The sequence below is a fragment of the Heptranchias perlo genome, chromosome 7, assembly GCF_035084215.1.
Source record: "Heptranchias perlo isolate sHepPer1 chromosome 7, sHepPer1.hap1, whole genome shotgun sequence".
Lineage (NCBI taxonomy): Eukaryota > Metazoa > Chordata > Chondrichthyes > Hexanchiformes > Hexanchidae > Heptranchias > Heptranchias perlo.
The window spans coordinates 489,658-502,764 of record NC_090331.1 but is presented as its reverse complement, the minus strand read 5'-3'; the positions used below and the strand labels follow the sequence as shown (position 1 = coordinate 502,764).

General features: G+C 43.3%; 1 protein-coding gene across 3 annotated transcripts in view; it reads left to right on the top strand.

The window, feature by feature from the left end:
- The window catches only part of xrcc5 (X-ray repair complementing defective repair in Chinese hamster cells 5), a 487,392-nt gene that overhangs the window by 241,126 nt on the left and 233,159 nt on the right, over positions 1 to 13,107 (top strand). The window contains exon 17 of one of the 3 annotated variants that reach the window (XM_067986923.1): positions 12,434 to 12,543. The exons of 1 other annotated variant lie outside the window; for it this stretch is intronic. In XM_067986923.1, coding sequence (XP_067843024.1) covers positions 12,434 to 12,543 — 110 coding nt within the window. Of the gene's footprint in view, positions 1 to 5,754; positions 5,805 to 12,433; positions 12,544 to 13,107 lie in introns of those variants that run through there. One more of the 3 variants, XM_067986925.1, reaches the window with a different exon arrangement.

Sequence of the window (13,107 nt, the reverse complement as noted above, 5' to 3'; positions counted from 1 at the left end):
GGGTGACTGACCACCTCGAGAATTTTCAGTTAATCAGAGAGAGCCAGCATGGATTTGTGAAAGGTAGGTCGTGCCTGACAAACCTGGTTAAATTTTTTGAAGAGGTGACTAAAGTAGTGGACAGGGGAATGTCAATGGATGTTATTTATATGGACTTCCAGAAGGTATTTGATAAGGTCCCACATAAGAGACTGTTAACTAAGATAGAAGCCCATGGAAGCGAGGGAAAAGTACAGAATTGGTTAGGAAATTGGCTGAGCGAAAGGCGACAGAGAGTGGGGATAATGGGTAAGTACTCACATTGGCAGGATGTGACTAGTGGAGTCCCACAGGGATCTGTCTTGGTGCCTCAATTATTCACAATATTTATTAACGACTTAGATAAAGGCATAGAAAGTCTCATAACTAAGTTTGCCGATGACACAAAGATTGATGGCATTGTAAGCAGTGTAGATGAAAACATAAAATCACAAAGGGATATTGATAGATTCGGTGAATGGGCAAAATTGTGGCAAATGGAATTCAATGTAGACAAATGTGAGGTCGTCCACTTTGGATCAAAAAAGGATAGAACAGGGTACTTTCTAAACGGTAAAAAGTTAAAAACAGTGGATGTCCAAAGGGACTTAGGGGTTCAGGTACATAGATCATTGAAGTGTCATGAACAGGTGCAGAAAATAATCAAGAAGGCTAATGGAATGCTGGCCTTTATATCTAGAGGACTAGAGTACAAAGGGGCCGACGTTATGCTGCAGCTATACAAAACCCTGGTTAGACCACACCTGGAGTACTGTGAGCAGTTCTGGGCACCGCACCTTTGGAAGGACATATTGGCCTTGGAGGGAGTGCAGCGTAGGTTTACTAGAATGATATCCGGACTTCAAGAGTTATGTTACGAGGAGAGATTACACAAATTGGGGTTGTATTCTCCAGAGTTTCGAAGGTTAAGGGGTGATTTGATCGAAGTTTATAAGATATTAAGGGGAACAGATAGGGTGGATAGAGAGAAACTATTTCCGCTGGTTGGGGATTCTAGGAGTCGGGCGCACAGTCTAAAAATTAGAGCCAGACTTTTCAGGAGTGAGATTAGAAAACATTTCTACACACAAAGGGTGGTAGAAGTTTGGAACTCTCTTCCGCAAACGGCAATTGATACTAGCTCAATTGCTAAATTTAAATGTGAGATAGATAGCTTTTTGGCTACCAAAGGTATTAAGGGATATGGGCCAAAGGCAGGTATATGGAGCTCGATCACAGATCAGCCATGATCTTATCAAATGGCGGAACAGGCACGAGGGGCTGAATGGCCTACTCCTGTTCCTATGTTCCTAACAGCCAGTAGTCGTGGTCCATATCGGTACCAACGACATAAGTTTTAAAAAAAGGGATGAGGTCCTGCAAGGTGAATTTTTCGAGTTAGGAGATAAATTAAAAAGCAGGACCTCAAAGGTCGTGATCTCCGGATTACTACCAATGCCACGTGCTAGTGAGCATAGGAACAGGAGAATAGACCGGATGAATGCGTGGCTGCAGGGATGGTGTCGGAAGGAGGGATTTAGATTCCTTGGATATTGTGACCGGTTTTGGGAAAGGTGGGACCTGTACAAGCGGGACGGGCTATACCCGAGCAGCACCGGGACCGATGTCCTCGCGGGGGTGTTTGCTAGTGCTGTTGGGGAAGATTTAAACTGGAATGGCGGCGATGGTAACCTGAGCGGGGAGACAGAGGAGGGGGAAACAAGGATAGAAACAAAAGACAGAAAGGAAAGAAGCAATAGTGGAAGGCAGAGAAAACAAGGGCGAAAAACAAATAGGGCCAAAGTGCAAAATAAAACAGACGACTAGCAATCTTAAAGAGACAAGTCTAAAGGCATTATGTCTTAATGCGCGGAGCATTCGCAGTAAGGTAGATGAATTAACAGTGCAGATTGATATTAACGGTTATGATATAGTTGCGATTACGGAGACATGGCTGCAGGGTGACCAAGGATGGGAAATGAACATCCAGGGGTATTCAATATTTAGGAAGGACAGGCAAAAAGGGAAAGGAGGTGAGGTAGCGTTGTTAGTAAAGGAGGAAATCAATGCAATAATGAGGAAGGATATTGGGTCAGAAAATCACGATGTGGAATCTGTATGGGTGGAGCTAAGAAACACCAAGGGGCAGAAAACGTTGGTGGGGGTTGTCTATAGGCCCCCAAACTGTAGTGGAGATGTAGGGGAGGGCATTAAACAGGATATTAGAGACACATGCAAGAAGGGTACAACTATAATATGGGTGACTTCAATCTACATATAGATTGGTCAAACCAATAAATTAGCAACTATACTGTGGGGGAGGAATTCCTGGAGTGTGTACATGATGGTTTTCTAGACCAATACGTTGAGGAACCAACTAAAGAACAGGCAATCCTAGACTGGGTATTGTGCAATGAGAAAGGATTAATTAACAATCTTGTTTTGCGGGGTCCCTTAGGGAAGAGCGACCATAACATGATAGAATTCCTCATTAAGATGGAAAGTGAAGTAGTTGAATCCGAAACTAGGGTCCTGAATCTAAATAAAGGAAATTACGAAAGTATGAGGTGCGAGTTGACTATGATAGATTGGGGAACTTCACTAAAAGGGATGACGGTGGATAGGCAATGGCTAATATTTAAAGAACGTGTGCAGGAATTAAAACAATTATTCATTCCTGTCCAGCGCAAAAATAAAACAGAAAAGGTGGCTCAACCGTGGCTTACAAAAGAAATTAGGGATAGTATTAAATCCAATGAGGAGACATATAAAATTGCTAGAAAAAGCAGCAAGCCTGTGGTTTGGGAGCAGTTCAGAATTCAGCAAAGGAGGACAAAGAGATTGATTAAGAGGGGGAAAATAAGAGTATGAGAGTAAACTAGCAGGGAACATAAAAACTGACTGCAAAAGCTTCTATAAATATGTCAGAGAAAAAGATTAGTGAAGACAAATGTTGGTCCCTTACAGTCAGAAATGGGGGAAATTATAATGGGGAACAAAGAAATGGCAGAACAATTAAACACATACTTTGGTTCTGTCTTCACAAAGGAGGACACAAATAACCTCCCAGAAATGTTAGGGAACCAAGGGTCCAGTGAGAGGGCGGAACTGAAGGAAACCAGTATTAGTAAGAAAATAGTGCTAGGGAAATTAATGGGGCTAAAGGGTGACAAATTCCCAGGGCCTGATAATCCACATCCCAGAGTACTAAAGGAAGTGGCCCTGGAAATAGTGGATGCATTGGTGATCATCTTCCAAAATTCTATAGACTCTGGAACAGTTCCTCCAGATTGGAGGGTGGCAAATGTCACCCCACTATTTAAAAAAAGGAGAACATAAGAACATAAGAAATTGGAGCAGGAGTAGGCCAATCGGCCCCTCGAGCCTGCTCCGCCATTCAATAAGATCATGGCTGATCTGATCCCAACCACAAATCTAAAGAACACAAGAAGTAGGAGCAGGACCCGGCCACACAGCCCCTGGGCCCTCTCCGCCACCCACAGGGCATTGACCGATCCGAACTCAGCTTCATGTCCAATTTCCTGCCCGCTCCCCATAACCCCTAATTCCCTTTACTTCTAGAAAACTGTCTATTTCTGTTTTAAATTTATTTAATGATGTAGCTTCCACAGCTTCCTGGGGCAGCAAATTCCACAGACCTACCACCCTCTGACTGAAGAAGTTTCTCCTCATCTCAGTTTTGAAAGAGCAGCCCCTTATTCTAAGATTATGCCCCCGAGTTCTAGTTTCACCCATCTTTGGGAACATCCTTACTGCATCCACCCGATCAAGCCCCTTCACAATCTTATCTGTTTCAATAAGATCGCCTCTCATTCTTCTGAACTCCAATGAGTAGAGTCCCAATCTACTCAACCTCTCCTCATATGTCCACCCCCTCATCCCTGGGATTAACCGAGTGAACCTTCTTTGTACTGCCTCGAGAGCAAGTATGTCTTTTCTTAAGTATGGAGACCAAAACTGTATGCAGTATTCCAGGTGCGGTCTCACCAACACCTTATATAACTGCAGCAATACCTCCCTGTTTTTATATTCTATCCCCCTAGCAATAAAAGCCAACATTCCGTTGGCTTTCTTGATCACCTGCTGCACCTGCATACCAACTTTTTGATTTTCTTGCACTAGGACCCCCAGATCCCTTTGTACTGCAGTACTTTCCAGTCTCTCGCCATTAAGAAAATAACTTGCTCTCTGATTTTTCCTGCCAAAGTGCATAACCTCACATTTTCCAATATTATATTGCATCTGCCAAATCTCCGCCCACTCACCCAGCCTGTCTATATCCCCTTGCAGGTTTTTTATGTCCTCCTCACTCTCTACTTTCCCTCCCATCTTTGTATCTTCTGCAAATTTTGATATGTTGCACTCGGTCCCCTCCTCCAAATCGTTAATATAGATTGTAAAGAGTTGGGGACCCAGCACCGACCCCTGTGGAACACCACTGGTTACTGGTTGCCAGTCCGAAAATGAACCATTTATCCCAACTCTCTGCTTCCTGTTCGATAACCAATCCTCCACCCATGCCAGAATATTACCCCCAATCCCGTGATTTTTTATCTTAAGTAATAATCTTTTATGTGGCACCTTGTCGAATGCCTTCTGGAAGTCTAAATACACTATGTCCACTGGTTCCCCTTTATCCACCCTGTACGTTATATCCTCAAAGAACTCAAGCAAATTTGTCAGACATGACTTCCCCTTCATAAAGCCATGCTGACTTTGTCCTATTAAATTATGCTTATCTAAATGTTCCGTTACTGTCTCCTTAATAATAGACTCCAAAATTTTACCCACCACAGATGTTAAGCTAACTGGCCTATAATTTCCAGCCTTCTGCCTACTACCCTTTTTAAATAACGGTGTTACATTAGCAGTTTTCCAATCTGCCGGGACCTCTCCTGAGTCCAGGGAATTTTGGAAAACTATCACCATAGCATCCACAATCCCTAATGCCACTTCCCTCAAGACCCTAGGATGGAAGCCATCAGGTCCAGGGGATTTATCCGCTTTGAGTCCCATTATTTTACTGAGTACCATCTCCTGAGTGATTTTAATCGTATTTATCTCCTCCCCCCGTAGAGTCCCCTGTTTGTCCAGTGTTGGGATATTCTTAGTGTCCTCTACTGTAAAGACTGAAACAAAATATTTGTTCAGCATTTTTGCCATCTCCATGTTTCCCACCATTAATTTCCCGGTCTCATCCTCTAAGGGACCTACGTTTGCCTTAGCCACCCTTTTTCTTTTTATATAACTATAGAAACTCTTGCTATCTGTTTTTATATTTTTTGCTAATTTCTTTTCATAATCTAACTTCCCTTTCTTAATCAATCCTTTAGTTACTTTTTGCTGTCTTTTGAAGAATTCCCAATCTTCTATCCTCCCACTAAGTTTGGCTACCTTATATGTCCTTGTTGAGAACAGAACACTTGGAGGGCATTAACGGGATTGGACAAAGTCAGCATGGGTTTATGAGGGAAATCATGCTTAACAAATCTACTGGAGTTTTTTGAGGATATAACGAGTAGAATAGATAGGGGAGAACCAGTGGATATGGTGTACTTGGAATTTCACAAGGCTTTTGATAAGGTCCCACACAAGAGGTTAGCGTGCAAAATTAAAGCACATGGGATTGGGGGGAATATACTGGCATGGATTGAGAATTGGTTGACAGACAGGAAACAGAGAGTAGGAATAAATGGGTCTTTTTCTGGGTGGCAGGCAGTGACTAGTGGGGTACCGCAGGGATCAGTGCTTGGGCCCCAGCTATTCACAATATATATCAATGATTTGGATGAGGGAGCTAAATGTAACATTTTCAAGTTTGCAGATGACACAAAACTGGGGCGGAATGTGAGCTGTAAGGAGGATGCAAAGAGGCTCCAATGTGATTTAGACAAGTTGGGTGAGTGGGCAAGAATATGGCAGATGCAGTATAACGTGGATAAATGTGAGGTTATCCACTTTGGTTGTAAAAACAGAATGGCAGATTATTATCTGAATGGTGATAGTTTGGGAAAAGGGAGGTGCAACGAGTCCTGGGTGCCCTCGTACACCAGTCGCTGAAAGCGAACATTCAGATGCAGCAAGCAGTAAGGAAGGCGAATGGTATGTTGGCCTTCATTGCAAGAGGATTTGAGTGCAGGAGCAGGGATATCTTACTGCAGTTATTCAGGGCCTTGGTGAGACCACATCTAGAGTATTGAGTGCAGTTTTAGTCTCCTTATCTGAGGAAGCATGTCCTTGCCATGGAGCGAGTGCATCGAAGATTTACCAGACTGATTCCTGGGATGGCAGGACTGACGTATGAGGAAAGATTGGGTCGACTCGGCCTCTATTCACTAGAGATTAGAAGAATGAGAGGTGATTTCATCGAAATATATAAAATTCTAACAGGACTAGATAGACTAGATGCAGGGAGGATGTTCTCAATGGCTGGGGAGTCCAGAACCAGGGGTCACAGTCTCAGGATACGGGGTATGCCATTTAGGACTGAGATGAGGAGAAATTTCTTCACTCAGAGGGTGGTGAACCTGTGGAATTCTCTACCACAGAAGGCAGTGGAGGCCAAGTCATTAGATGTATTCAAGAAGGAGATAGATATATTTCTTAATGCTAAAGGGATCAAGGGATATGGGGAAAATGCAGGAACAGGGTACTGAGTTGGATGATCAGCCATGATCATTTGGAATGTTGGAGCAGGCCCGAAGGGCCGAATGGCCTACTCTTGCACCTATTTTCTATGTTTCTATATAATCATTAATATATACCACAAAAAGCAAGGGACCTAGCACTGTGCCTTGCAGGAACCCACTGGAAACAGCCTCCCAGTCCCGAAAACACCTGTCAACCATTACCCTTTGCTTCCTGCCACTGAGCCAATTTTGGATCCAATTTGCCACTTTCCCTTGGATCCCATGGGCTTTTACTTTTTTGACCAGTCTGCCACGTTGTCAATAGCCTTGCTAAATTCCATGTACACTACATCAAACGCATTACCCTCATCGACCCTCCTTGTTCCCTCCTCAAAAAAATTCAGTCAAGTTCGTCAGACACGACCTTCCCTTAACAAATCCATGCTGACTCTCCTTGATTAATCTGTGCCTTTCTAAATGACTATTTTTGCTGAACCTCAGAATCGATTCCAATAATTTGCCCACCACCGAGGTTAGATTGTCTGGCCTATAATTACTCGGCCTATCTCTTTCTCCCTTTTTAAACAACGGTACAATTTTAGCAGTCCTCCAATCCTCCGGCACCACATCTGTAGCCAGGGAGGATTGGAAAATGATGGTCAGAGCCTCCGCTATTTCCTCCCTTTCTTCTCTTAACAGCTTGGGATACATTTCATCCGGGCTTGGCGATTTATCCAGCTTCAAAGTTGCTAATCCCCTAATACTTCCTCTGTCACTATGTTTATCCCATCCAATATTTCACACTCCTCCTCCTTAACTACAATCTCTGCATCGTCCCCCTCTTTTGTGAAGACAGAAGCAAAGTATTCATTAAGAACCATACCCACATCTTCTGCCTCCACATATGGGTTACCTTTTTGGTCTCTAATAGACCCTAACCTTTCCTTACATACGAACGTACAAACATACGAATAAAGAGCAGGAATAGGCCATTTGGCCCCTCGGGCCTGCTCTGCCATTTGATAAGATCATGGCTGATCTGATTGTGACCTCAATCCTACTTTCTCGCTTACTACTATAACCTTTGACTCCCTTGTTCATCAGGAATCTATCTAACTCAGCCTTAAAAATATTCAATGACCTTGCCTCTGCTGCCCTCTGGGGAAGGGAGTTCCACAGACTCACGACCCTCTGAGAGAAAAAATTTCTTCTCATCTCTATCTTAAATGGGAGACCCCTTATTTTTAAACTGTGACCCCGAGTTCTAGTCTCTCCCACAAGGGGAAACATCCTCTCAGCATCTACCCCTTCTAGTCCTCTCAGGATCTTATATGTTTCAGGAAGATCACCTTTCATTCTTCTAAACTCCAATGTATACAGGCCCAACTTGTCCAACCTTTCCTCATAAGATAACCCCCTCATCCCAGGAATCAGTTGGGTGAACCTTCTCTGAATCGTTTCTAAAACAATTATATCCTTTCTTAAATAAGGAGACCAAAACTGCACACAGCATTCTAGATGTGGTCTCACCAATGTCATGTACAACTGTAGCAAAACATCTCTACTTTTATATTCTATTCCCCTTGCAATAAATGACAATATTCCATTTGCCTTCCTAATTACTTGCTGTACCTGCATACTAGCTTTTTGTGATTCAGGTACTAGGACACCCAGATCCCTCTGTACCTCAGAGTTCTGCAATCTCTCCATTTAAATAATATACTGCTTTTCTATTCCTCCAGCCAAAGTGGACAAGTTCAAATTTTCCCACATTATACTAAATCTGCCAAATTTTTGCCCACTCACTTAACCTATCTATATCCCTTTGCAGACTCCTTATGCCCTCTTCACAACTTACTTTCCTACCTACTTTTGTGTTATCAACAAATTTAACAATCATGTATTCGGTCCCTTCATCCAGGTCATTGATATAGATTGTAAATAGTTACCCTCTTGCTTTTTATGTATTTATAGAACATTTTTGGGTTTGAGTAGGAATAAAAGGGTCATTTTTGGGTTGGCAGGTTGTGACTAGTGGGGTGCCACAAGGATCAGTGCTTGGACCTCAGCTATTTACAATCTATATTAATGACTTAGACGAGGGGACCGAGTGTAATGTATCCAAGTTTGCTGGTGATACAAAGCTAGGTGGGAAAGTAAGCTGTGAGGAGGATGCAAAGAGGCTGCAAAGATTTATAGACAGGTTAAGTGAGTGGGCGAGAAGGTGGGAGATGGAGCATAATGTGAGGTTATTCACTTTGGCAGGAAGAATAGAAAAGCAGAATATTTTTTAAAAGGTGAGACTAAGAAATGGTGTTTGTCAGAGGGATTTGGGTGCCCTCGGACATGAATCACAGAAAGTTAACATGCAAGTACAGCAATTAGGAAGGCAAATGGTATGTTAGCCTTCATTGCAAGGGGATTGGGCTATAAGAGTAAGGAGGTCTTGCTGCAATTATAAAGAGCTCTGGTGAGACCACACATGGAGTACAGTTTTTTTTCCTTACCTAAAGAAGGATATACTTGCCTTTGAGGCGGTGCAACGAAGGTTCACTAGACTGATTCCTGGGATGAGAGGGTTGTCCTATGAGGAGAGATTGAGTAGAATGGGCCTATATTATCTTGAATTTAGAAGAATAAGAGGTGATCTCATTGAAACGAACAAAATTCTTGTCAGGGTCGATGCTGAGAGGCTGTTTCCCCTGGCTGGAGAGTCTAGAACTAGGGGGCATGGTCTCAGGATAAGGGGTCGGCCATTTAGCACCGAGATAAGGAAAAATTTCTTGACTTGTGAACCTTTGGAATTCTCTACCCCAGAGGGCTGTGGATGCTCAGTCGTTGAGTATATTCAAGACTGAGATTGATGGCTATTTGGACACTAAGGGAATCAGAGGTTATGGGGATAGGGCGGGAAAGTGGAGTTGAGGTAGAGGGTCAGCCATGATCTTATTGAATGGCAGAGCAGGCTTGAGGGGCCGTATGGCGTATTACTCCTCCTCCTATTTCTTATGAAGCGGAGGCTAACCCGGTGAGGGATGGAGGTGTAAGAACATAAGAAATTGGAGCAGGAGTAGGCCAATCGGCCCCTCGAGCCTGCTCCGCCATTCAATAAGATCATGGCTGATCTGATCCCAACCACAAATCTAAAGAACACAAGAAGTCGGAGCAGGACCCGGCCACATAGCCCCTGGGCCCTCTCCGCCACCCACAGGGCATTGACCGATCCGAACTCAGCTTCATGTCCAATTTCCTGCCCGCTCCCCATAACCCCTAATTCCCTTTACTTCTAGGAAACTGTCTATTTCTGTTTTAAATTTATCTAATGATGTAGCTTCCACAGCTTCCTGGGGCAGCAAATTCCACAGACCTACCACCCTCTGAGTGAAGAAGTTTCTCCTCATCTCAGTTTTGAAAGAGCAGCCCCTTATTCTAAGATTATGCCCCCTAGTTCTAGTTTCACCCATCTTTGGGAACATCCTTACTGCATCCACCCGATCAAGACCCTTCACAATCTTATATGTTTCAATAAGATCGCCTCTCATTCTTCTGAACTCCAATGAGTAGAGTCCCAATCTACTCAACCTCTCCTCATATGTCCGCCCCCTCATCCCCGGGATTAACCGAGTGAACCTTCTTTGTACTGCCTCGAGAGCAAGTATGTCTTTTCTTAAGTATGGAGACCAAAACTGTATGCAGTATTCCAGGTGCGGTCTCACCAATACCTTATATAACTGCAGCAATACCTCCTTGTTTTTATATTCTATCCCCCTAGCAATAAAAGCCAACATTCCGTTGGCTTTCTTGATCACCTGCTGCACCTGCATACCAACTTTTTGATTTTCTTGCACTAGGACCCCCAGATCCCTTTGTACTGCAGTACTTTCCAGTCTCTCGCCATTAAGAAAATAACTTGCTCTCTGATTTTTCCTGCCAAAGTGCATAACCTCACATTTTCCAATATTATATTGCATCTGCCAAATCTCCGCCCACTCACCCAGCCTGTCTATATCCCCTTGCAGGTTTTTTATATCTTCCTCACTCTCTACTTTCCCTCCCATCTTTGTATCATCTGCAAATTTTGATATGTTGCACTCGGTCCCCTCCTCCAAATCGTTAATATAGATTGTAAAGAGTTGGGGACCCAGCACCGACCCCTGTGGAACACCACTGGTTACTGGTTGCCAGTCCGAAAATGAACCATTTATCCCAACTCTCTGCTTCCTGTTCGATAACCAATCCTCCACCCATGCCAGAATATTACCCCCAATCCCGTGATTTTTTATCTTAAGTAATAATCTTTTATGTGGCACCTTGTCGAATGCCTTCTGGAAGTCTAAATACACTACGTCCACTGGTTCCCCTTTATCCACCCTATACGTTATATCCTCGAAGAACTCAAGCAAATTTGTCAGACATGACTTCCCCTTCATAAAGCCATGCTGACTTTGTCCTATTAAATTATGCTTATCTAAATGTTCCGTTACTGTCTCCTTAATAATAGACTCCAAAATTTTACCCACCACAGATGTTAAGCTAACTGGCCTATAATTTCCAGCCTTCTGCCTACTACCCTTTTTAAATAACGGTGTTACATTAGCAGTTTTCCAATCTGCCGGGACCTCTCCTGAGTCCAGGGAATTTTGGAAAACTATCACCAAAGCATCCACAATCCCTACTGCCACTTCCCTCAAGACCCTAGGATGGAAGCCATCAGGTCCAGGGGATTTATCCGCCTTGAGTCCCATTATTTTACTGAGTACCATCTCTTGAGTGATTTTAATCGTATTTATCTCCTCCCCCCCGAGAGTCCCCTGTTTGTCCAGTGTTGGGATATTCTTAGTGTCCTCTACTGTAAAGACTGAAACAAAATATTTGTTCAGCATTTTTGCCATCTCCATGTTTCCCACCATTAATTTCCCGGTCTCATCCTCTGAGGGACCTATGTTTGCCTTAGCCACCCTTTTTCTTTTTATATAACGATAGAAACTCTTGCTATCTGTTTTTATATTTTTTGCTAATTTCTTTTCATAATCTAACTTCCCTTTCTTAATCAATCCTTTAGTTACTTTTTGCTGTCTTTTGAAGAATTCCCAATCTTCTATCCTCCCACTAAGTTTGGCTACCTTATATGTCCTTGTTTTTAGTCGGATACTATCCTTGATTTCTTTACTTAGCCACGGGTGGCTGTCATTTCTTTTACACCCTTTTTTCCTCAGTGGAATATATTTATTTTGAAAGTTGTAAAATAACTCCCTAAATGAACACCACTGCTCACGTACCGTCTTACCCTTTAATCTATTTTCCCAGTCCACTTTAATCAATTCCGCTCTCATACCATCATAGTCTCCTTTATTCAAGCTCAGTACGCTTGTTTGAGAATCAACCTTCTCACCCTCTAATTGGATATGGAATTCAACCATGTTGTGGTCGCTCGTTCCAAGGGGATCCTTAACTAGGACATTATTAATTAATCCTGACTCATTACACAGGACCAGGTCCAAGGTTGCCTGCCCCCTTGTAGGATCAGTTACATACTGCTCAAGAAATCCATCCCTGATGCACTCAATGAACTCGTCCTCAAGGCTGCTCTGCCCAATTTGATTTGTCCAGTTAATATGATAATTAAAATCCCCCATAATTATGGCTGTTCCCTTATTACATGCCCCGACTATCTCCTGATTAATACTTCTTCCACTGTACGCCAAGTTAAAAGAAATATGACCTGCGGTGAATGGAGGTTCTAAGGGTTCTCTGTCTCCACACAGTGACTGAGCAGCTGATGGAGCGTATCTACCAGTTCCTGGAGGTCAAGGGTCGACAGTATTACATGAAAAGCTTGGACTGTATCAGAGTCTTAAGGGAGGAAGCTGGCAAGGTAAGCACAGAAGATGATCTGGCGTTTCAGGCCTGTTCTCTGTAAAAGACTTATCTGGCTGGAGTGAAAACAAATTTACAGCAAATGTAGGACCTGCAGCGAATTGGAGAGAAAGATTTGCTCCCCATCTCCATTCTGAATGTACTGTAGGTTCCGGGCAGGATGATGCCAAGCAAGCTCGATGACCTGCAACCTATGGTACCACTTTTTTTAACCCTGCCCTTTTAAAACTTTTTCTTGCCACCTCCTTTATTGGGTCACCACGCACCAAGGGCATGTGTGTCTCAATCTTCCCCCTTCCTCTCTGCAGTTGATGCTGGTTACTGGGGAAATAGATGGCCTGGATTTCACTTCTCCACCACTTTCTGCCCATCCACACTTTGGGAAATGCCTCCTCGCAGAGCAGGGACTCTGGCGTTTGTCGAGGAAGTGATAACCCATGTCCTGCTGCTGAATGATTCAGTAAATGAGGTCCCACCATGCAGCTTGACCTTGATACATGCTGCCCTAGACCTTCAGAGCATGTTTGGTCACATTACTATTTGGTGCAGGGCTGCAATCTAA